The sequence below is a fragment of the Ovis aries genome, chromosome 7, assembly GCF_016772045.2.
Source record: "Ovis aries strain OAR_USU_Benz2616 breed Rambouillet chromosome 7, ARS-UI_Ramb_v3.0, whole genome shotgun sequence".
Lineage (NCBI taxonomy): Eukaryota > Metazoa > Chordata > Mammalia > Artiodactyla > Bovidae > Ovis > Ovis aries.
Genome location: NC_056060.1, coordinates 26,562,436 through 26,586,349, shown reverse-complemented (window position 1 = coordinate 26,586,349; position 23,914 = coordinate 26,562,436). Strand labels below are relative to the sequence as shown.

The window sequence follows — 23,914 nt, the reverse complement described above, 5'->3', positions numbered from 1 at the left end:
GTTGCGCGCCGGAAATGGACTTACAGAGTGAGCCCAGGAAGTCGCCGAGGTATTTGGGTTTGGGATCCAGCTACGCTTTGGTCCAGAGCTTTGCCGCATTTGTAGGCGGCTGCTGCCATGACTGCCCAAGGGAGCTTGGTGGCTAACCGAGGCCGGCGCTTCAAGTGGGCGATTGAGCTGAGCGGACCTGGAGGAGGCAGCAGGTGAAGTGCTGGGCAAAGCTCGATATCAGAGCTTTCACTGTAGGACTACCCCAGAGGAACAGGACCTGAGCCCTCAGGCACAACTCTCTAAAAAGACGACTCCTGGGGAGCTGATGGCTTCTCTGCCTGGAGGTTTCTGTGTCCAAAGGATGCTTATTTCATCCTTCCCTGTAGGCCAGGATCTGACGAACCACGGGAGGGCTTGGTCTAATATAGGTAGATGCATCTGAGGATCTTTATTCCTATGATGAGAACAGGAAATGTGGGATACGAAGTGTGGGAGGCTACAGCCTTAGTTTTTTTTGGTTTGGTCTGTAGGGGCCGAAGTGACCGGGGCGGTGGCCAGGGAGACTCGCTGTACCCAGTTGGTTACTTGGACAAGCAAGTGCCTGATACCAGCGTTCAAGAGACAGACCGGATCCTAGTGGAGAAGGTACAGAGGTATAGATGTAACCATAGTCCTTGGGCCAGTTCTGAGCTACTCACCTACCTCCTCTTCCAGGCAGCATATGGATATCTTACTGAAGATGGCCCTTATCCCGAATATTTGGTAGCTAAACTGCTTGAGATAAGTGTTACATTAGTTGACCGTATCAGCTCCAAAAGTGCTAATTGGAAAAATAAAAGACGGTTGAACATAAGGTATAATAAAGTAGGTTGAAAATTATCAATTGGGGCAGCGCATTCCAGTTGAAGTCCTTTTTCTACTCTGGTACCCTTATACCACTCATCCAGTCTGTCAGAGTAGTCTGTTGGTTCAAATAGATTGAAAATCTTATTTCTTATTGCTTTACTCTATCATCCTGGTCTAAGTCACTCCGTCTCCTACCTCTTTCCCTTTTGTTCACTCCTGTCCCCAGAATGACCTCCTTGCTGCTGCTTAAATATGCCAGGCAACCTATTTCAGGCTTTTTGTACTTGTTCTTCCCTTTTCCCCCAGATCCCTTTATGATTTGCTGTCTCATCTCCTTTATGTTTCTCAGATGTTACTTTTGTAGTGAAGTCTACCCTCATGGCACTCCCTGTCTTATTTTCTTATATTTATCCATATCATTCATACATTTTACTGTCTCTTTTCACTGTTGCAAGCTCTGTGAGAGCAAGATGTTTGTCTCCCAAGTGCCTGCAACAGTGCCTGGCACTTTTTTCCTCTCAGCCTTAATACTGCTTTTCAAAAAGCCCCTTTGGCTTTCTTGATGTAGAGCAAATTTCATTAGTTTCTGCTCTCATTTTGATTTCCTTCCTTTCCATTTCCTTGTGTCTCTATTATTCATCTGATTTCTTGAAATAGATGCTTAGATATTACTTTTAGTCTTCTAATATGTATTTAAAGGTGTAAATTGCTCAAAGCTCTGGGTCTTACAGTTTTAATATATGGTATTTTTATCAGTTAATATTTGTATTTTCCACTGACAGTTCTGCTTTGATTAGTGGATCATTTAGAGCACATTTGTTCATTCTAAGGCATAAGAAAAAATTTCTAGTTATCTTTTTGTTACTGATTTCTAGCTCAATTACATTATAATCAAATAATATGCTTTGTATGATTTGAGAGTTACTGACATGTTCTCCATGGCTCAGTTGTCAGTTTTTGTAGATGTCCCATCTGTGTTTGAAAAGCATGTAAATTCTTTATCTGTTAGGTGCAGTGTTGTATGTCAGTTGTGTTAATAATGTCATTCACATCTTACATATCTTGATTTGTCTGTCCTGTTAGTAAATGAGGTGTGCTGATCTACCATTATGTGGATTTTATCTAGTTCTTCAATTGTAGATGGGACAATGATAGGTGCAGAAGTATAAGAACAAAAGTAGGGAAGTCCTTTCTTTACCTAAAGTCATGGGGGGGAAATGGTATCTGGAAAACCCATAGGGAAAAACATAAAATAGTGAGGATGCCTTATCTTTAGTAGATGAGCAAGGTTCCTTTGGCAAAGTGAGAGAATGGTAGAGGTGGTGGAATTGAGGAGTTAGCTCAGAAGCACAGAACTGGGAATTGTGTTCATTTGACTTTAAGGTCAGTGATATGATAAATGTGGGACTAAGGATAGTAATCAGTGGTTAAACCTGTGTTTGTTGTAGCGCTGCTGGGACATTGCCTTGGGTCCCCTAAAACAGATTCCTATGAACCTCTTCATCATGTACATGGCAGGCAATACCATCTCCATCTTCCCTACTATGATGGTGTGCATGATGGCTTGGCGACCCATTCAGGCACTTATGGCCATTTCAGCCAGTAAGTATTCTTTTTTTCTTGCCAGTAAGTATTCTTGAAATAATAATCCACCCTAACTAAGCTTTAAGAATCAGAGGCAAATTCTTTGGCAAAACCCACTGTAAATCTTTGGCAGAGCTTGCTCTTGGCTAGCTGCTGCAGGGTGGTGATGGCAGTGGTGGTGGCATGAGGGGAAAATGGTGCTTGTGGGTTTTTGTTCACCTTTAATGGTTCTATTGGCTGTCTTAGTATGGAGCTGTTTGTATTATTTATATTAATATATGGCCTGATTCATACTGAAGAAAAAGTTGTTTTGGTTTTTGACACTTTCTGTTACCCCAACAGCTTTCAAGATGCTAGAAAGTTCAAGCCAGAAGTTTCTTCAGGGTTTGGTGTATCTCATTGGCAACCTTATGGGTTTGGCATTGGCTGTTTATAAGTGCCAATCAATGGGACTGTTGCCTACACATGCATCAGATTGGTTAGCCTTCATTGAACCCCCTGAGGTAAGGCAAAAGGAAAGTTAAATTTGGAGCAGCTCTAATGTACAGTAAATAGCTGACCCATTTGATGGTGGGGGATCACAGTTGGTATTAGAGCTCATTTCTTAAATAAGATCCATTAGGAATTTGAGAGTTGTTATTCTTAAAAGATAAAGTAAAATAGAGCTTGTGATGAAAGTAGTAAGTAGTCAATTCAGGAAGGTATTTCAACACTCATCCACCATTAACCTATTTACTTTTTCGTTTCTCAGAGGATGGAGTTCAGTGGAGGAGGACTGCTTTTGTGAACTTAAGAAACACCTGGTACCTATATATCTGGATTCTTTATGCCCAGTGGCTCCTTCTCAGCTTATTAACCCTTAACATTATCTCCTGCTGAAAAGAACCAAAAGCTCTTTTCTCCATAGTGAAAGACTGTTTCACTACAAACACACAAAAACTATACCACAACTCTTGACTGAAAATAAGGTAGAAAACTTTATTTATGTTTCCAGTATAGAGCAAAACAACAAATAAAACCATGACTATGTAAACAAAAGAATGGTTGCTGTTAAATCAAGAACCATAGCAGCATCTCCTTTTAATAAATTAAATGGCTGAGAACAATACTAAAAAAAAAGTTGCACAAGTTTTCCTTATATCTATTCTCCTTAATATTTCACTTCTATTTAACACAAGCTGGGACATAAAAATTCTGTTGGAGATACTTGTGGAAGATGTGAATTCAGATCATACATGATGAAAAGAAAAATAAACCAGACCAAAAAAGCGCATAAAATGCTTACAGTGTAATAACTACTTTAATATCCACAAAAATGGATTTTTAACACGTTTGGGGGAGTAAGGATTGGCAGGACTGCTGGGGCAACAGGAATCTGAGGCAACGGAAGATATAAAGTGGTGATCTTCCCCCCGAGAGGAACTGGGAACCTGTCAAACAGATGCTGCGATTCAAACTTCAGTTTTAAGATAGCTATGCAATGCAGAGGGCCAGCAATTAGAAAATGAATATTGTCATAACCTGCCCTGGTAAAGTCATAGCTAAGACTTAAAAGCTGGATCTCATTCAAAAAGCAGGAAGATGTCTTTCCTTTTTCTTCCTGCTTAAAACACATAGCCCCCTTCCATAATATGCATTCTCTTGTCAAATTTTCAGTATTGCTTTATTTGCAGTGATTAAGAGACAAGACGCTTTGCAAACATAAGTGACATGTAGACATGAAATGCTCTAGACAGAGATGAGTTTAAATCTGGCCCAAGAACCACTTCCCCATGTAACAGTGATTGTTTTAGGGGCACAGTAGGGGCTATATTAGCAGCCACTAATTCCATTATCCCTTTAAAGGATTCTTACAGAGCTCCAGCCACAGAAAGCTCTTCTAAAAACTAACCTTATTTTCTGCCCACGTTTTTTCTATATGGAAAAAAATACATATACATGTATCACTTTGGCCAGAGGGTGTGTGTAAATAAAAAGGAATTCTTGGGCAAGCTGACTTTAGAGCATGGGTCATTAATAGCTTGGGTCCTCGGAGACTTGTTCTGCTACTGCTGAACTCAACTTAGCAATGGAGTGTTGCAATGGAAGTTGTAAACAATGCTTCTACCCTCTGCAGAAAGCAGCAGGAAAAAACAAGAACAAAACAATATTGCTACCTGACTAAACTTGGACATTTAAAGAAGAGGAAAGGGAATAAATCAAAATGACTCAAATTTCTTAAGTCGTATTGAAGGGTTTTTCTCCTCTGTCCATAAGGGTAAGCACAGTCTGCAGACTATGGAGCAAAGCAGCTTGCTCCATATCCTACTGGTAATCAAAGAGTGGCACTATTTATCATTCATAAAATAAATTTCAAAAGCAGCCATGAACACAGGCAAGAGAGTTTCTTGAAATACCCTATCCTGTAAAATAAATGAAGACTTCACATAAATTACCACTCAGCCACACAGGGTAGCTTCCCTATGCTTGAACGTCGATGTTTTGTGATCATTAACTTAGCAAATTAGTGAAGTTTGCACAAGTATTTTCTTGACACATTTTGAGCTTTCTGAAAACAAAACAAATAGCAAAAGACTTAATTTGGATAATTTTTTAGTTCAGATCCAAGCTTCTGCAGTCAGAATAAGGAATTGGGAAAAAAAAAAAAAAGCTCATACTTTGAGCACTGAGGCGCATGCCTCAAGTCTTCACTATGGCTTTGGGAATAAGTCCACAGGTTTCTTAAAGAAGTTTCTTGAATCAGGCCATTGCCAGTTATACACCACTTCAGTGAAGCAGGTAAGAAGAATAGCAGCAGCTCAGTAACTTTGGCACTATGGAAGGAGTATGGCTCTAAACCTCAAATTCCACTGCTGGATTCCCCTGTTGAAGGATAGTCCAAAGGTTTAGGGAAGGATTTTTGACAGTCTTCCTAGCGTTTGTTACTATGATTTTTGATCTGTGCCTGTAACCCAGAGGACATAAAAGGGAGAAGGAAAGGAGTATCTGTTGGTCAATATGCATTATCATCTATATTTCCTGGATAATAGCTTATGTATTTTGCCCATATCACACAGGTAACTACAGACTGTATTTATCCAGATCTTGATAGATACCTTTTGGAGTTCCCTTAGTTTGTCCATTTGAAAAGAACCTGAAAGAATTTTTACTCAACCTTCTAAAAAACAATTTCCATGGTAACAGTGCCTATATAACAATCTTAACCACAGAATGGGTTTTGAAAAACAGCCGAAATATATAATATAGTATGTGTCCCTAAACATATCTGGGGGGAACCTTGTTTCGGAGGAAGGAGAGGCTGCAGCTTCGCGTTTCAGTTTTTACATATTAGTACCCTAATATAAAATTAAGAGTCCCGGAGAGCAGTGGATGCACTGACGAAAATTTTCATCTTGGCCTGCCACAGTTACCTACACCAAGATGTAAGATCCCGATGTACTTGGCCATGAATTCCGTAGTATGATGAGGCTGTCTCTGGCTGTCACCCCCATGGTGTCATCATTGAATCATGACTTCTGAGACTCATCTTTAATGTTAGATGTGTACTTGTGTATTTGCCTTTTGACTTCAGTTGAATTTCTAGCATCTCTTTTACCAATTTATTTTATTGGTTTAGTTTGTTCATCCTAAGTTGCCTTCATTCTGGTACAGGCATGGCTTGTAGGCCTTGAGCATTGTTCTGATGTTGAGGGAAGATCTACTTCTTTAAGGACAGCAGGTCATATGGTAGCGAAGAACAGATCGGTTTGTACTTTCTTGCACAAGGACTTGAGGCTCAGCTCATTAAGAGTTCAGCGTGATGTATACAGAATACAGGTCTCTAGTTGATGGGAGTGGTAATGAAGAGCCGGCACTTCCACGGAGGATAGAATCCTTTTCAGAAGGTGAGGCCGAGCAGAGTCATTCAGGAGTAGATTATGAATAAATGGTGATCACTTCACTGCCACCACCTCGGACAAGAAGGACTCGCTCTAGTCCTTCAGTGAGTACTTCTAGGAACTCCATGTCTTCAGAAATTGTCAAGGAGACAAGTAGGAAAAGAGCATTCTTACAACCTGGCATCATGATAATCTGAGTTTATCTGACTACAAAGCTGAAAAATCAACAGGCTTAACTATTATATAGTCAGAACTAGAGACGTCTGAACTCTGGATTCAATTCAGTTCTGTGAAGTAATCTGGGGATCTAGTCTCTTGGCATAAATAATATTAATGCAAAATTCTTTCCCACTTGTTAGATTTTTTTTTGGTTATTTTTAAATGGGAGAACCCACAAGTAATGTGTTATTAGTACACAGTAAATAAGCCAAAAGGGAGAAAAAGCCACAACAGGGTAGCTTGTAAGATTCCAAGAGAGAATCCAAGTAATTTCCAAGTGCAGCTCCTCGAGCTACATTTTTTCCCTGCCACTTCTTTTTCCTATGTTTCACTGAAATACAGATGACTTACTCTTTGTTTTCTTTTCACCTCTTTTCCTTAATGGTACTTGTAAAATGGTCCAGTCTTTGCTATTTCAGAGGATGAACCCTTGTCTTTTCCTCTCAGTTAGAGGAAATTCCCCTTTAACTTCATCCAAGACAGACTTTGTGAAGTGGGAAGAGCCTGGAAAGGGGAAAGGATATGGTGTTCCATCTCTAGGATGATCAGAAATGGTTCTATATACTGAACATTAGAAGTCATAGTGCATATATACCACCTAAAAAATCTGTCTAGGGTTCAGAGAGAACATTACACCCAGCTCCCCCAAAGAAGCCTAGTACCACTTCTTAGTAAGGGTCCTTGCTTGAGACTTTTAACAGTCTTCTCTTCTCAAGAGGGGAAGTCATAGACAGTGACCTTTATAGTTACTCAGTGTCTCATCTAAAACACATTTAGATTTTCCCTACCAGCAATTCTGTGCTCAGAAAGGATACAGTTTTCATCACCCTCAGGGTTTCGGGGAGGCCCTGGCATATTCAACAAAACCAGCTTTGCTTCATGGGACTTGTTAACTATAACCTCATTGAGCTTGACTGCTGTATGCATCCGCCTCACATTGGACTGGTCCCTGCAAGGGGAGGGTAAGGGGTTAGAAACAGAAGTAGGTTACGGCAGAGAGAAAACTAAGGTACATCGTCAACTCTAAACAACCTGAGATATTGGAGGTTTTTTGCTTAGAGTATGAGTAACATAATGAACAAATGACTGCCTTATAATATCGACATCATGGGTTTTCTCATTCTGTGTTTGTTTGTTTTATACCAGGAACACAGTATGGGCAGGAAGAAAAGATGGTTTGTGTACAATATTAATTGGTGGCTGGTATGCATAGGCAAACAACAGAAAGATGGCTGGATCTGGGGTGAAATGAAGACTAGAGTCCATCCTGTGTACCCAGGCAAAGTTGCATCTGTGGCACTAGCAGGGCTACTACGTTAGGTCTGAGTTGGAAACTTACGGACGCATGTTAAGCAGGTCCTGGAACCCTTCCATTGACTTGGCCTTTTGTCCCCGAGACGCCATATACTTGTCTTTCGTCCACGTCATGTGCACCTTCTCCTGATAAGTCTCTGTCTCGTCATCCTCGTCAGAGCCAATGCTGGTCAGTCGTAGCATTGAGTTCCGATCTTTCACCAGCTGTGCCTGGGGGAGGCCCAACACAACTATGATACTATACCTGTTTTCTCTCATGCATCGTCTTTAATCATTTTAAGATGTGGCTACTGTGCAGTAACTAATAAAGCGAGTAAGGAAGAATCTGTCATGCTGTGAGAAGAGTGCATCCTCCCTTCCGGTGAAAGGCCCCCCCAGCCAGGCTGAGGCCGGCGCACAGCCTCACCTCTCGGTCTCGCTCCGTCTTGGACAGGCGCATGTGCCGCAGCATCTGTGACCTCTGCTCCATCATCAGGGTGCGCTCGTAAGTGTAGGCGGATATGTCACTGTCGTGCTGCCATACACACCACACAGATAGGCACAATGAGCTTCAGGGATGAGCAGTAAGCACAAAGGAGCAAGAAACACGCACTTTCGTTTCCACCCACTAAATTAAGCCAGACCAACTATCACAGTACCAACCCAGGTGTCAGTTTTTGTTTAGTCATTGAGCTACATGAAACAATGCTGTGGCCTGTAGATCAGATCCAGAGCTCTGAGTCTCTCCCACAATCTAACCATTACATATGTGTTTCCTTGAAACACAAAACACAAAATCCTGTTAGTTTAATACTGCCAGGTTATTAAATTAAAAAAAGCTATGTGTGACTTTAGCATGAATATATGAATAGAAACTTAATAAAACTGTATTAAGAAGACAAGAATCTGGCAGAAATAGGACTATAATAAACAAGAAAGCAAAACTTAAAACCACCACCAAATACACACCACATTTGTGCTATACTTATCTAGATCAATATACTAGAGTTTTGTTGGAACTAAGGGATTAATCCACATTTGCAACTGAAGAAATTCCCAGACTAGAAGAGATTCTAGAATGACAGGGTGGGACATGGGAGAAGGGTAGTAGCTTCTCTGATCTCAAACTCAGTTTTCTCACCATCTCTACCACTTCCACCTCTGCCTCAATGCGAAGGTGATACAAGAAGGTGGCCAGGTCCTTCTTCATCTGAATACTGTTGTCTTCTAGCTGGGCTACTGTGAAGATCCGTATGCTGCATTTTCGCCACACCTGAGAAAGTACCATATATACATGGGAAATTAAATGCAAGGAAGCATAAAAAGAGTTACTCAAATGGCATTTTTGCCTAAAACAACCTTGAACAGTATCAAGGTATTTGTTCCTAGCTTCTTGCTATATTATTGTACTTGGGCAAAAGTTTGACTATGAACACATTAAATAGTTTAAATAAGAAAAAAACTGGCAAAATGGAAAAGACAGAATGTGATACATTAATAGTGAACTCCAGGAGTTGGTGATGGACAGGGAGGCCTGGCGTGCTGCAATTCATGGGGTCGCAGAGTCAGACACGACTGAGCGACTGAACTGAACTGAACTTAGTCAGACAGCATACTAACGATACCGTGCAGAATATACTGTTTATTTATTTTTTCCCTGTGGCAAAAAAAAAGTTCATTAAGGAAGGAACAGAAAGAACAGAAAAAAATACCTCAAGGGAGATGTGGGCCAAGCCAAGACAGACACTGGCTATATTTACTATTTTACTATTTACTTCAGTCTCACCAAAGGATGAGTAAGACACACATACCTCTTAGGTTTTCAGCACTTTGCTCTTTTTTTTTTTTTTTTAAACAGGACATGTTCACTTGTTAATGTTTTTTCGCAAGGGCTTAATAAACTTGCTGAATTTCTCTTGGAGATGGTTAGATATCAACTACAAAGAAAACTATTTCTCATAAGGTTGAATCTGGGATTATGGAAGGCCAAGAATAATCTCCAACATTTCTAAGCCCCAACACTACAGAATGAAAGAAAAAAACTGTCTAGTGAACCAACCAGGACAGAAGTTGAGGGAGACAGACTTTTTTAAAAAAGGTGTCAAAATACCTTATGTTGTTTCAGTAGGAATGGTAATAGCATGAGCATCCCCCCATCATGTACAATCCACCACACATCAATGTTGCCCTCAGAAAACTGCTCCACATTGCTGGGAAAGAAGGAGATGTTTTTGGCCACCAGCAGGGCCAGATGGGCAGCAGTTGTCACTCGAACTGTGCCTAGAGGAAAAATAGAGATGGGATAAGCAGAGATGAATCCTCAGGCTTGCCTTGGTTCCTACCATGTCCGCAAAGAAAGAGTAATGCCCCTTTACAGTCCTTTGCGTAGGGTGTCCTGCTTACACAGTAGGTTATACCAAATCAAGTAACAAAATTCATTAATAAAAATCTGAATAGCTAACAGAATTAGACTGAGACCTATGATTTACATCACTGGGTGTATTCTGATTACTATATTTCTAAGGGGGGTGGGTATGTGAATTTGGGAGATTCTGATGTTGAAGAACACTTCCTCCAACTCCTGTGAGAATGCCAATGTGGGAGATCACACATGGAAATATGAGTTTCAGAGATAATTCCTAACATAAGACTTGGCAAGATAAACAACTGATGAACATTATGTGAGGCTGGAGGAGGTGAGTAGAATCAGTTATTACTACTAATAGTTACTTGCGCTCGTCTGCTCACTCAGTCATGTCTGACTCTTTTTGACCCCACAGACAGTAGCCCACCAGGATCCTTTGTTCATGGAATTTTCCAGGCAAGAATACTGGAGTAAGTTGCCTTTTTTTCCTCCAGGGGTCTTCCCAACCCAAGGACTGAACCTGAGTCTCTTGCATCTCCTGCATCGGCAGGTGGATTCTTTACCACTGTGCCTCCAGGGAAGCCCAACAGTTATTTAGGTGCCCTTATAAGGTTATGTTTCAGCAACGACAGAATTTCTGCTGTACAAGGCTAGAGCATGGGGTCAGAGCATATCCTCTATTTGGGCCCTCAAGATAGTACAAGAAGTGGTTTGTACCAATAAAAGTCTTCCAAGCTCGAGCATCTTCACTCTGGCGCCAGCCGTTTGGCCATCCCATCACCACTGTGTTGTGCTTCATGCCCCCAAGGCCACATGACTGGATGAGGTGGGAAATGCCCTCCCTCAGTTTGGCGGCCACCACCAGCTGGGAGAATCCTTTCACCTTCTCTGCCTCCATCAGATGCTTTATGGTCTGAAAGAGAGAGCCAGAACCTCAAAACTGGATTACTTTATCCTGAGTCTTCTAACTTCTTACTTCTTCTCCATATTATATTCCTTTCCAAACTCTGTATAAGATCATATCTTATACAGAACAATTAAAAAAGTTTAATTTATCCCAATGAAATTTTATTATCCTTTGCCTTTTCACTTTTTAGGTGCTTACTACATACACAGATAGTTGTCTACATGGAGATCCTCTACATTTCCCTCCCCTCTGCTTTTCCTTCTAACATACCAAACAAATTAAGAACAGGGATCTTCGCAAAGCGACTATTCAGTATCCCTTAATGGCCCAGGGTTAGTGTGAGCATAGTCTTCCTTCCTCAGTGTCAGTCTTGCTCTGACTCATATTACTAGAAATTCAATATGATGATTCAGTTTCACTTCAGAATTTCCTCAGGTATGTTTTATTTTTTGTTTCTATTTCCACATTCCTTTTGATATTTTAATGGTGATTATTAATGACACTTGTATTTCTTTTACTTCACTCTCTTGGTGGAATGGTGAAGGGAATAATGATATGGAAAATGGATGATTTTCCCAAAGGCACAGATTAAGTCAGGGTGTATCTAGATTCATTAGTGTCTCTTGATTTCTAATACTGTGCTTTTTATTTATTTTATGATCATTCTGGACTAATGTTTCTTCAGCACTTCTAGTTTTAGTGTTTCAAAGCTAAATATTTCATTTCATTCCAAAATGAAATCTAGTAAATTAAAAAAAATTACATTTACTTGTTTATTTACGCTGTGCTGCTAAATTTTCACTGCGGCACTCAGACTTCTCTAGTTGTGGCATGTGGGTCTAGTTCAAAGACCAGGGATTGAAACCTGCCCCTCTGCATTGGAAGCACGGGGTCTAAGCTACTTGACCACCAGGGAAGTCCCTCAGTAAAATTTTTAAAATGCAACTGAAATTTCCCCAGGGTAGTTCCATCTATTGCTTATAATAAATATTAGAATGGTAACTACTTTCTTCTTCAGGAAGAACTTTAATTCCCAAAAACTAATCAGACTTGGCAAAAGAATCCTGGTTCTGCTACCATGTATTAAGATTAGTAAAGAGGAAGAAAATGTCCTCATTGCTCCTTGGTGTCACAACTAGACTGAGCGGAATTATCACCATGGTTCAAGGGATGATTTATTTATGTGACTTCTCTCAGGGCTGAGCCAATGTCTGGAGTCTATTTGGAAATAGTGCTTAGCCTTGATAATCTTATAATTTAGAAAGTTTTAAATGGGAAGAATAAATTATTATCTTCTGGTTCACCTTATTATTTGGAGAATATGACCATACAAGTCAGCACAAGAAGGACACCTCTTAGGTTGCTCAGGAAAGGGATCAACTTAGAAATCTGAGGTCTTACGATTCAGCTGCACAAAACCATAAGCTAAATTAAATTCTACTAGGTCATTAAGCCTTGATTGTTACCTGCTCAGCAGCTAAAGCTTCACCATAATTCTCCAGGAAGTTCCCAACGATGACAGAGCCCACAATTGTGAGACCCTTTCCTGCCTTAAGCTGTGAAGCAAAGGTGAGGAGACGAGGATGCTTGACATGTAGGTCTTCATCTAGTTTCAGCAATACAAGCAGCTGAGGCCTGCAAAGAGGTTGGCAGGGGGATGGCAGGATGAGAAAATACTTTGGGTCTGAGGACAGAATGACAATCCTACTCTTTAATTTAGGAGAACTGAATAAAACATATACTTTGACAGAGGATGAGATCAGAGAAAATGATGAGGCTATATAGTCATTCTGAATTTTCCCAGTATTATCTCAAGTTGATCAGTCTTGAAGGAAGAATGAAAAGGGTAGAAGTCTAGATCATGTATCATATAACTGAAAGGTCACAGAGATCAAGGATTTAGAATCAGTCAGAACAGGTTCATTACACGAATTCCTTGGGTCACATGATTTCCTTATGCTGTAATCAATGAAGTACACAATTCTGTGTGCCAATTCTGTTGATTTTTTTTTACCTCCAGTTTTTAGTGTGTGGCGGTCCTTCCTCCAGCCTAAGCAAAGCAAATCGGGCTGCACTGAGGGACAGCCCGCGGATACCATCACCCCATTCTTTCTCAGCTCTGAGAGAAAGAGGTGAAAAGAGCAGAGACAGACTTAAAATCTAGCAAGTACAATTTCAAAAACTAAAGTTTACTTTATTTAAAAGTAACATACACACAAAGTAGATTAAAACTTGCATTAGCTATTTATATGATGCTCACTACTAACACAATGAACCCACTGTAGGCAGATCAACACTATCCTCCATCAACACACTGCACTGTACGACAGTTCAGAACAAAGGCTGAGAGGGTCACTCACTTGTCCTGCGATGTAACTGTTGAAAAGCTAGAATGCTCAACAGCAATTTGGATTAGGAAATTACTACAGATCCAAAGTTCAAATTATTTCAAAAATAATGCAGAGAAAGCAAAACTCAATGTAATCTAAATCAGAGTGTTATTTATTCCTAATTTGGGCAAGCTGTTAACGAAGTTGTTACAAAGTTATTCAGGACTGATTTCTTTTCCATCTCAGACACAATTCCTTGCCTGAAGAGATAAGCAAGAATATTTATATTTGTTTAATACTAATCATTATTGGAAAAGACTCTGATGCTGGGAGGGACTGGGGGCAGGAAGAGAAGGGGATGACAGAGGATGAGATGGCTGGATGGCATCATCGACTCGATGGACATGAGTTTGGGTAAACTCCAGGAGTTGGTGATGGACACGGAGGCCTGGCATGCTGTGATCCATGGGGTCGCAAAGAGTCAGACACGACTGAGAGTCTGAACTGAACTGAATCATTATTATTTCAGTACCTCTTTTTATTTTTTCATTGAACCATATTTTCTCAATAGTTTCCCCTTATGATCAAAATTTAGGTACAGATGAATGAAGTTATCTGGATCCCTAATGTAACTTTCACTGATATGGCTCTAACCAAACTAGCCAGTTTCCATAATTTTAGCATCAATCAAGATTGTATCGACAGACTCACCCTTGGTACTCGATGTATTTGTAGATCATACCAGCTATTACCATAGCTACAATGGCATAATACCAGGAAGAAATGAACATCAGCGCCAGACAGATACTCATTCCCATGAAAGAGAGTGCCCTAGAAAATTAAAGACAAAAACAAATAAAAAATGTTTTCTCTAAGCAGCTATAAGAGAAGCCTGTGACAGAGGTGCTTCTTTAAACTGGTGAAAAATTATTTTTTAAAACTCCAATATGTTGTAGACAGAACCTCTGTAAAATGCAGTAAAATTGAATTACTAGAAAAAAAATGTTATATGTTTGGATGCCGTGCCAATGTCAAATTTGTATAAAAGTTTCTAAACATATTTTCCTGTGTGTGTGGCAGGGGGGCGAGGGGGGGCACTGTGCCATGAGGCATGCAGGACTTTCATTTCCCCAACCAGGGATTGACCTCATTCCCCCTGCAGTGGAAACACATAGTCTAAACCACTGGATCACCAAGTAAGTCCTTTTTTCTTAGTTTTTATAGTTATCTTATCATGGATTGGGAACAATCAGCAGATCTGCACTGAGCCCCAAAGCATCCCTGAAAAGAAAGTGAAAGTGTTAGTCGCTCAGTTGTGTCCAACTCTGCAACCTCATGGTCTGTAGCCCACCAGACTCCTCTGTCCATGGGATTCTTCAGGGAAGAATACTGGAGCGGGTTGTCATTCCCTTCTCCAGGAGATCCTCCCAACCCAGGGACTGAAACCACGTCTCCCACATTGCAGGCAGATTCTTTACTGTTTGAGCCACAGGGAAGCTCCTTAGTGCTGATGTTTCCTATTGCTGGAATAATACATAAATGAACCAGGATGCTACAAAAGTCATCTGCAGTTATGAGGACAATTAATACCTACATGGCAAAACAGGGATGAGACATGTAGTCAGAATTAGTAACAACTCTATAACCTTTAGGGAAAAAAGCATTTCATGTGAATATTTCTAAAAACTTTATGAAATTTATTAGCATACCTGCAGAACCCACTGAAAAAAATCTGCCATTAGTTTCCTTACTTTACATAGGGAACTTGGAAGAAAATAATGAAATTCTTGTTTTGATTAAATAAATTAGATAGACAACTACATTTACTGAAGTTGTACTGTGTAAAGAATGAACTAAGTTGTATGATAAATTTCATAGACCAAACAGAGCAGTTGTTAATCTGGAGAAGTTTAGATCCAATGGATGAAAATATAGGGTATAAAGAGAAAGAGGAAAAAAAACCCAAAACAACTGGTAATACACAAAAGAACGTTCATAATGAACGTTTAACTAACATTAAATCTAGAATGAGGATTAATGGTATTAAGATCAGTTGATGATCTAAAATTGTGCCAGATAAAGGTCACATCACTACCCACCCGTGGTAAGTGAAGCTAGAAAGGGATCAAGGAAAAAGTCAGCAAAGAGGAATGTACAAACAAGTATATAACAGGACATATTAAAGAACTTCTAGCTATGAAAGAAAAGAAATGGGATGGTAGCTAAAAATGTGATAGTTCCTTTAAGGACTGAGATGTGAACACAACAGCAACAGCAGTAGCAACATCTCATTAAGAGCTTTACTACGTACCAGGCACTGTGTTAAGCACTTTAGATTATCTCAAAACAATCCTGTGAGATAGTTAATATGATTAGTACCATTTTATTAATGAATAAAATGAAATTCTATGTGGTTATGTGCTTTGATGAAAGCTACAAAGCTAGGAAATAGTAGAGCTAAACTTGAACTCAGGTCATCGATGCCATAGGCTCATGATCTTTTAAAAAAAAATACTTACTTGAATGTGTTCTTCTTCTCTTTTTTAAAAAAATAATTTTATTTATTTATCTATTTATTTTTGGTTGCGCTGGGTCTTCACTGATGCACGGGGCTTTTTCTCTGTTGTGCAGAGGCTCCTCATTGCAGTAGTTTCTCTTGTTGCGGATCACAGGCTCTGGGGCGCTCAGGCTTTACTAGTTGCCGGATGTGGGCTCTAGAGCACAGGCTCAAAAGCTGTGGTGCGTGGGCCTAGTGGCTCCGCAGCATATGGGATCGTCCCACACCAGGGATCGAACCCATGGTCCTCTGCACTGGCAGATGGATTCTTTACCACCGAGCCACCAGAGACACAGCTCATACTCTTTAATTAAATAAAACTGTCATAAGGAAGAGAATCTGAGAATGAACACTGAGGAAAACTGATGAAGATAAGAGGATAAATGGAAAGGAATGAAGCTCAGGGCTCAGCCAAGATGTAAACAGGCAATCCGATAAGCAAAAGGTAGGTTGTTTTAAACTGAGGAACACAGCAGCCTGGAAATATTTATTTCGTAGTTTTGACCTTCATTCTCAATTGAGTATTATAAGCTATTATAAAACCATGTATTAAACTTAATTAATTAATCCAGCAAAGAAGAAATGAACTATGTACTAAAAAAACACAGTAGGATGGTGGAAATTCATGTGAACACAGGAAGCTAAAAGAGACAGTATGAAACAGATGGCCAAGAGAAAAAAACTGGATTGAGAGTTCAGAATCTCCTAGTTTTCGAGTTCAGTGATGAGTTCTCTCCAAATATGGGGAAGAAGAAGAAAAGCAGACTAACCAGTGGTAGTAGCGGAACCGGGGCCTCCAGTTGGGTGTTCGAAGCAACGTTTGCAAGGCACACGCCAGATTCACAAAGAGGTAACACATGAGAAAAAACCTGGCAGGATAAGAAAGCATGAGGGATGGTTATTATTGTAAAATGATTCTTCAAGGATTATTTTACATAACTAGAGAGCTTTGCTGTATTTAAGCCTTCGTTCTAGCCCACTAGCCTTTGATTAAGAATAGACTGTAGAAAAACTTCACCTCCCCACAAACTTGCTCAACCTTCTAAGTTCTCACTCAAGTGAAAGACACTACCACTTTTTATCCAGTTACTCTTGGGATAATACTCAGTTTCCTCTTCACTACTCAACCTTGTTCCAAATTCACTTATCAAGTCCTACGGATTCCCCCTCTTTACAGAACTCTAAACTTTTCCCCTCTCCTTTCCACCTCTACTTCTCTCAGCATATTCAGGCTCTCATTTGTTCTTTGTTGGATTAGTTATATATGCTTCTAACTGGCATTGGAAACTTCCAACTTCCGGCTCAATTTTGGCCTCCTCCTAACCTATCTTTTATACAGAATTCATCATTATGAAATAGAAATATGACCATTTTGTCCTCAAAGGATTATACACTACTTTGAGGAAAAGTTCCAGGTCCTCTGTGATCCACTTCTGCTTACTCCCTGCTCTGCACTTACCCTACCCGCACCTTCCACTCTCAAAGCCAGACTTTCACTTCTCTGAAAGCACTGTACTATTTCATCTCTCAATTCCTTCACACACATTCCCTGCCTGGAATCTCCTTCACCCCTTCACTTCATGATATAAGCATCACTTCCTCCAGAAAACCCTTCCTGATTCTCAGTCCAGTTAGGTGGACCACTGTAGAGCTCATAGAGTATGCAGTGTTCACCCTGACCACAGTATTCATCACACTAGACAAGGATCACTGGTTTCTTTATCTACCATCAGTTCTCTAAGGTTGTGTCTTAGTCATCTTATGCTTATCCTCAGCATACTGAAAATAACCTAGAGGGCCAGAAAATAAGCTGAGCTTTAATGAAAGTTTTCCCCCTCAAATTATCATAGTATCTGTTTTTTGCAGAAAAGTATAGAAAAAAAAACTTGGGAGAAAATTCACAATCATAACTGCTAACATTTAGCACTCCTTGCATATTTTACCATTATTACGTTTTTAAAAACATAGATGAACCACACTGCACCTATCTTTTTTTTTTCTTCCTAGTTACACTGTGTAGCTTGTAGGATTTCAGTTCCCTGACCAGGGATTGGACCTGTGCCCTTGGCAGTGAAAGCATGGAGTCCTAACCACTGGACAGCTAGGGAATTCCCATGAACCTAGACATCACATATGCAACAACAAATGAAGAGAATAACTGGCTCTTACATGGAAAGAATAGGAGCCACGAGATCCAGGGAGGCAATAAGGATTCCCAGTTCTGCAATGGCAGCAGTTAGAAGTAAAGCCCAGGTAGGTTCCCCATTGGCTTTGCTGTGACCAAAAACCTGCACATAGAAGTGAAGTATCAGACAGATGAGTGTGGGAAAGGTTTGAGTCAATGCTCCCTTATTCCTCTATGCTATAGTTTCAGAATCTTTAAGATAACAGCATTACAACTGTGGCAGCTTTTAAATACCTTTATTCCACTCACATATAAACTCATACTAGAGATTTAGAGGGCTATACAGAGTCTTGTGCTAAAACCCATCTTCATATTACACAGCCCAATGATTTCTAACCTTATGAAGATCAGTTTCTCCTAAAACCTGAGAAAAAAGGAAGAGGGCATAGAATCGGGTCACTCACCCTCAGAAACGGTATGATGTTATCCTTGGCTATAGCCTGTAGCAGCCTCGGTGCTCCTGTGAGACTCTGAAGCCCAGCCCCACATGTGGAGAAGAAGGAGCCAATAACAATCACCCATGGGGACGGCCAAGATAAGGTTCCTACCACCAGATTACCTTTCACAGCATCTCCAAACCTGGGAGAGAAATCAGAGTGGGGACGTTTAACCTGGAAATAACTTTGGATGAAAATGCTAGATAGACATTCACTCAATTTTTTCTATTTATAATTTTTTATGCTCACAGATGAGAAAGGAAAAATACCCGTAGCCTGTATGATAGAAATGAAGAAAGTAAGTTTCAAGCTTTTATTCAGAATGCCAAGCAGACACTCTTATGTCTCATAGAGAAAACAGAAACTTTAAAAAATTTTAAATTTTTATTATTTGCCCTTTTACTTTCAGTCTTAGTTTTCCAACAGCTCTTATTGTCCAGGAAAATCCTCAGTATTCAGACAAATCCACTGCTTTATTGAAGAATACTTGTTGCATCATATATAACAACACACTGGCCTCTCTAGTGGGGACCTATATATATGTACTTTCTGTTGTTACTTGTGATACACATCTCAGGTGGGTTTTGAGTTTATAACTGTCCTGGTGCTGTATGGGATGATCAGACATAATGGAAGATAGATAGGTGGCTGTAAAAGAAATCAATTACTCACTTGTCTCTGAGGACAACACCTTCAATACATGCACCAAAAAGGACAACATTGCTTAAATCTAAGACACTGAGAGTCAAGGAAACTGCCATTCACCCTCTAAGATGAACATAAACACTCAGGATATTTCTATCAGTAAAATGAGTGGCTAAATTTACTAATCTCATAAATTCTTTCTTGAGTTTTAGAGATGAGGTAGGTAGATTATCTGGGTTTCCCTTGTGGCTTAGCTGGTAAAGAATCCGCCTGCAAAGTGGGAGATCTGGATTCGATCCCCGGGTTGGGAAGATCCCCTGGAGAAGGGAAAGGCTACCCACTCCAGTATTCTGGCCTGGACAGTTCCATGGACTAAGTCCATGAGGTCACAAAGAGTCAGACACGACGGAGCAACTTTCACAGGTAGATTATCTGGTGTGAAGTGAGGGGGTGGAAAGCAGATATCTTTATTACCAGGATAAAAATACTGAGCACCCTTGTTCTATGGCTGTTCCTATAACTAAAACTCAAACTGGATCCATCAAAAGGATACAGACAAAGGAGGTGGTCAGGATGGCGAGGATGGTGCCAATGGGAATGGACTTCTGAGCATCTTTCAGATCCCCAGATCTGTTTGATCCTGCCATGATGCCTTTAAGAAAGGAAAAAAGAACAAGTTAAGTTCTTTAGTTCCTGGACACTGATATTTGAACTGCTATCAAAGACTAGAGGAAAATCTAGGAATCCCGAGAACATAGCTTTGTCTCCTAAGAAAAATCCCTTCGCGTTTCTACCACCTGTAAAACAGGCAGCAGCCCATGTGCTTACCTGTGACAGAGGGAAAGAAGATGCCCACCAGAAGAGTGAAAGAGGTGGTGATGTCCACAAGGACATACTCATGGTTTAAGCTGCCTAAGACATCAGAAGATTTGGCTGAGGGCTTCTCAATGATCTCTCCCTTTGGTAGATAATTACTCCAAAGATTCTCTGCAGTGGGAACAAAGGGTGTATAAGCAGTAGCAGTATGGAAAGGACACAACTGGATAATTTTCTAGCCAACAGTGTTCTAAATCAGATCTGTCATTTATATGGTTTTTAAGGGTGTATTTGCTTCTATAGAGCACAGATATATGCACATACACGTCATATAGTAAAGTACACAAAAATAAAAACCTGATGCCCTTTCCCATCTGGTTCAAATGTAGTTTGACAAATACTTTGGTATGTACAAACACAGTTACGTTTACCAATGCAAATTAGCAAAAGTTAACCAGACTAAGCTGAACGCCCTTACAAAGTTTATTGAAAAAAAAAAAAAAAAAGGTATCAATGCTAACACCTTAGTGTTAACTTGCTTACATGCAAAGAAATTTGTGGACCAGACAGTTAAGACAGAAATCACTTAAGGAAAGAATTTCAAAAATTTAGATGAGTCAGGAAAACACATGTGGGTTTGATGACATTAAAGTAATTCTAGCTGTCACTGTTGGAAAACCTGACAACTTTACAATGTGTTAACACACAGAATACTTTATTAAGTTTAAAAGTCAGTTGTTCAGCTCTGCTTTCAAGAACAGTAAATTTTAGCAGACAATGCTACAAAGATGTCCTGAAAAAGGATAAATTCATTAACAGAAAAGCAGAAAGATGCTGAATTGAGTTGTATGCTGAATTTAAGAAGGGAAGTGGCACTGTGGCAGTGAGTGTTGATGGATAAAAGAAGAGTAAGAAACGTGTCCCCAGACCTCCTAACTCACCTGTAATGACACCGCTAGCCAAACCAGGGATGCCCTGGATTGAAGTGACATTATTGTGAACAAAGTACTCATCACACGTGGCATTGAAAAACTGACTTGAGTTGCAGAAGAAGCCCCATAACTTTGACGGTGCTGTCATGTTGTTAACTTCCTTGGTCTTTGAGCAAACATCAATATGTCTTGATGAAAGGGTGCGGTTGCCCAGCATGCAGACCCTAAGTGAAAAAGAACAGGAAGAAAACTGAAGCCAAGGAAAAACTATTTTAAAAAAGAAAATAGTTTAGAAATAGGTTAGTATATATATGCTTGCAAAGGAAAAAAAAAATCTCATCTCGAAGAGTTTTTACTGTCTTAGGGTGGGAAAAGAACTAGTACTGACTAGCTCTGTAAATGGTATCTTACATTTTCTGCCAACCTAACCCTTACAGCCATCTCACAAAATATATACTAGTATTTCTACATTGTGGAGGAACTGAAATTTAGGGAGAAAAAGTAGTCTGCCTGAGCTCACACAGGTGGTGGGTAGTAGTAACAGAATTCAAATACAGGAACTGTCTGAAGATGCTGTGCTGAATCATCTTATAGAATTTCTAGGTTATTAACCAATTGTTGGGTCTAAAATCGGAGAAGGCAATGGCAACCCACTCCAGTACTCCTGCCTGGAGAATCCCAGGGACGGGGGAGCCTGGTGGGCTGCCATCTAAGGGGTAGCACAGAGTCAGACACGACTAAAGTGACTTAGCAGCAGCAGCAGCAGCAAGGTCTAAAATAAATCTTAAGAGTCCTTTTGTTCTTCTTACACACACACATACACACAAATCCATCTCTTTCATTCTGGCCTAAGAAAAAGCCTTATGCTCATAACAACCCCTTTGAAAATATATAGAAAAAGGTCAAATCTTCTGGATACTGTTTCAGGGAAGACAGCTTGGCTATAATTAGGCCATCCCTCTACAGCCTAATAGAAAACTGTTTTTGAACTTAAGCCTAGACCTAGTTGGAGTGAGGATATTTAAGGATAATACAAATATAGACTGTTCATTTTATTTTTTTTCTTTAAAGCAAAGATATAAATACAAATAAAGGAATAATAAACCCACAGTTAAAATAACTCTCAGGAGGAAAAAAAGCAACTTTTGAAATCTTCAAAATGATAGCATACTTATGTGATAAATCATGTGCCTGTCACTCAGCTTCAACAACTCCCAACATTTCCCAGTCTTGTTTTATGCATTCCTCTAGGTTTTTAGACTTGTTTTGCTGAAATATTTTAAAGAAAATACCACACATGAATTTTGCCCACCAAAAAAGAGGAGACACATCAAAGGAAAACTTGAGGAAAATGGAATTTCCCAAGTTAAGATACAGCCAGAATATAGCCTTTAGTATTTCTATGACTCAAGTGGACCTCCAGTTACTTTACAGCTCCTGGATGAGCAGACTGAAAATTTATCATGGACTCATTACTGACAGCACTTTGCACAGGAGAAGGAATGCTGGACTGGGAGTCAGCAAACCACAAGGTTTGTGTTCTTGCTCTGCCAATCATTAACTCTGGGGCAAGTCATTTAATTTCTCTGGACCTGTTTTTTCATCTTGAAAAATCTGTGTTTCAGTAATCAGATTAAATCAACATAAGACTGATGAGTGTGATCCCTGGATTATTTGGATGATTTTTCAAAGACAGGCACTATAACAAGGTTATAAGCAATACTCAGTGCTGGCTAATTCCTATGCCACTAGTCAAACGGAAAACAGGTGAGCCTTTGAGTCACATATCTGTACAAACCCATTTCTACTTCAAAAAGTATACATTAAGGCACCTGTACTACTTATGTATGTCATATAATTTATATAGAAACAGATATATATGCAAATAATGTGACATTTATTTCCCTTTATTTTGTGACTAGAGAGTTCATTATTGTACTAAAAACAAAATAAAAAATTCAATTGTAAATACTTAGGTAGGAATTAAGGTTTTCTTGACTTTCTTGATTTTTCATTAATAAAAGGAATCTAACATTTAAATATTCTATCAAGGTTGCTGACAGTAACTATGTTGTTTGAAAGCCCTTCATGAATAGTTCAAATATACATAATCATTATCAGGAGGTTTTGAAAAACCTATTATCTATATCCAAATGATGGCCACAGTTGGCAATTCTATGCTTGGGACATAAGGAAGATGACACCCAGAGTTTCCTCGGAGGCTTCCTGCACAGATCTAACTGGGCTTATCCAAGAGGGAAATTGCGGTGAAACTGTGAAATTCTGCCTTGAAATGATCACATCACCAGATACTGTTAATGGCTACCTAATAGTGATGCCTAGTCAGAGAGACACGTACGGGAAGTGTGGAGGGGCGAACGAAGACTTGATGGCTCCAGCATAGATGGCCAAGATGGACACAATGACACAGGCCAGAAAGAGTGAGGCAAACTTGTTCACATAGCGTACGCCGATGAATACCACCAACACCATGAGGACCAAGAAGGCTGTCCCATAGACACGCATGTTATTTAGCATGGCTGCTGACTCCTTGAGTGCATCGTCACTATGAAAGATGGCAGCTCGAGGGACGATATATACCTGTTAAGCCAAAAAAGGAGAGAATGATATCATTCAAAGTAACCAAAGGGTTGTCGTTGTTGTTTGCATTTGCTTTCACAAATGAAAGCAAAACCGAGACACAAAGTGACTGGAGACATAGCCTAATTCCTGTTTCGATCTAAAATGCCTACAAAAATAGGGTATCATTGATTAGCCTACATGCCATTGTGAATACTTACACTTCCAAATGGAAAAACAAGGGATATATTAGTAGCTTGCCCAAAGTGTTATACAAAGTAACTGTAAAGATTATCTTGAGTCCTACTTCTACTCTTGTTACTTTAAATAGTAAAAAATATATCCTAGT

At 39.8% G+C, this 23,914-nt stretch overlaps 2 protein-coding genes across 10 annotated transcripts in view; one reads left to right on the top strand and one right to left on the bottom strand.

The window, feature by feature from the left end:
- The first annotated feature begins 24 nt into the window (after window positions 1–24).
- Window positions 25–23,587, top strand: EMC4 (ER membrane protein complex subunit 4). 3 transcript variants are annotated; one of them, XM_004010417.6, is made up of 5 exons: window positions 25–203; window positions 522–636; window positions 2,286–2,439; window positions 2,764–2,924; window positions 3,173–23,587. In XM_004010417.6, the coding sequence occupies exons 1-5, from the start codon at window positions 118–120 to the stop codon at window positions 3,206–3,208; spliced, it is 552 nt and encodes a 183-aa protein (XP_004010466.1). In that variant the 5' UTR covers window positions 25–117; the 3' UTR covers window positions 3,209–23,587. The 3 variants fall into 3 exon arrangements, with proteins under 3 accessions (XP_004010466.1, XP_042108162.1, XP_027827453.1); XM_042252228.2 differs by lacking the exon at window positions 2,764–2,924; XM_027971652.3 differs by lacking the exon at window positions 25–203 and having other exon boundaries at window positions 522–644.
- SLC12A6 (solute carrier family 12 member 6) overlaps window positions 3,375–23,914 on the bottom strand; it is a 91,246-nt gene continuing 70,706 nt past the window's right edge. For 5 of the 7 annotated variants that reach the window (XM_004010416.6, XM_012181134.4, XM_012181136.4 and 2 more), the window contains 18 exons: window positions 23,345–23,586; window positions 20,995–21,209; window positions 20,066–20,224; window positions 19,791–19,889; window positions 19,265–19,322; window positions 18,560–18,734; window positions 18,140–18,258; window positions 16,741–16,839; window positions 14,125–14,244; window positions 13,098–13,202; window positions 12,550–12,718; window positions 10,894–11,089; window positions 9,922–10,091; window positions 8,953–9,084; window positions 8,239–8,346; window positions 7,858–8,042; window positions 7,334–7,467; window positions 3,375–6,428 (listed from right to left, as the gene is read on the bottom strand). In XM_004010416.6, coding sequence (XP_004010465.2) covers window positions 6,337–6,428; window positions 7,334–7,467; window positions 7,858–8,042; window positions 8,239–8,346; window positions 8,953–9,084; window positions 9,922–10,091; window positions 10,894–11,089; window positions 12,550–12,718; window positions 13,098–13,202; window positions 14,125–14,244; window positions 16,741–16,839; window positions 18,140–18,258; window positions 18,560–18,734; window positions 19,265–19,322; window positions 19,791–19,889; window positions 20,066–20,224; window positions 20,995–21,209; window positions 23,345–23,586 — 2,577 coding nt within the window. In that variant the 3' untranslated portion in view covers window positions 3,375–6,336. Of the gene's footprint in view, window positions 7,023–7,333; window positions 7,468–7,857; window positions 8,043–8,238; window positions 8,347–8,952; window positions 9,085–9,921; window positions 10,092–10,893; window positions 11,090–12,549; window positions 12,719–13,097; window positions 13,203–14,124; window positions 14,245–16,740; window positions 16,840–18,139; window positions 18,259–18,559; window positions 18,735–19,264; window positions 19,323–19,790; window positions 19,890–20,065; window positions 20,225–20,994; window positions 21,210–23,344; window positions 23,587–23,914 lie in introns of all 7 variants that reach the window. The other 2 variants (XM_060419035.1, XM_060419034.1) reach the window with 1 other exon arrangement.

Excerpts from the sequence above, each read along its gene's own strand:
- EMC4 (XM_004010417.6), top strand. The coding sequence starts at position 118 with ATGACTGCCCAAGGGAGCTTGGTGGCTAACCGAGGCCGGCGCTTCAAG. Across the intron at positions 2,440-2,763 it reads ACTTATGGCCATTTCAGCCA|CTTTCAAGATGCTAGAAAGT; the intron begins GTAAGTATTCTT and ends TTACCCCAACAG. Across the intron at positions 2,925-3,172 it reads CCTTCATTGAACCCCCTGAG|AGGATGGAGTTCAGTGGAGG; the intron begins GTAAGGCAAAAG and ends TTCGTTTCTCAG.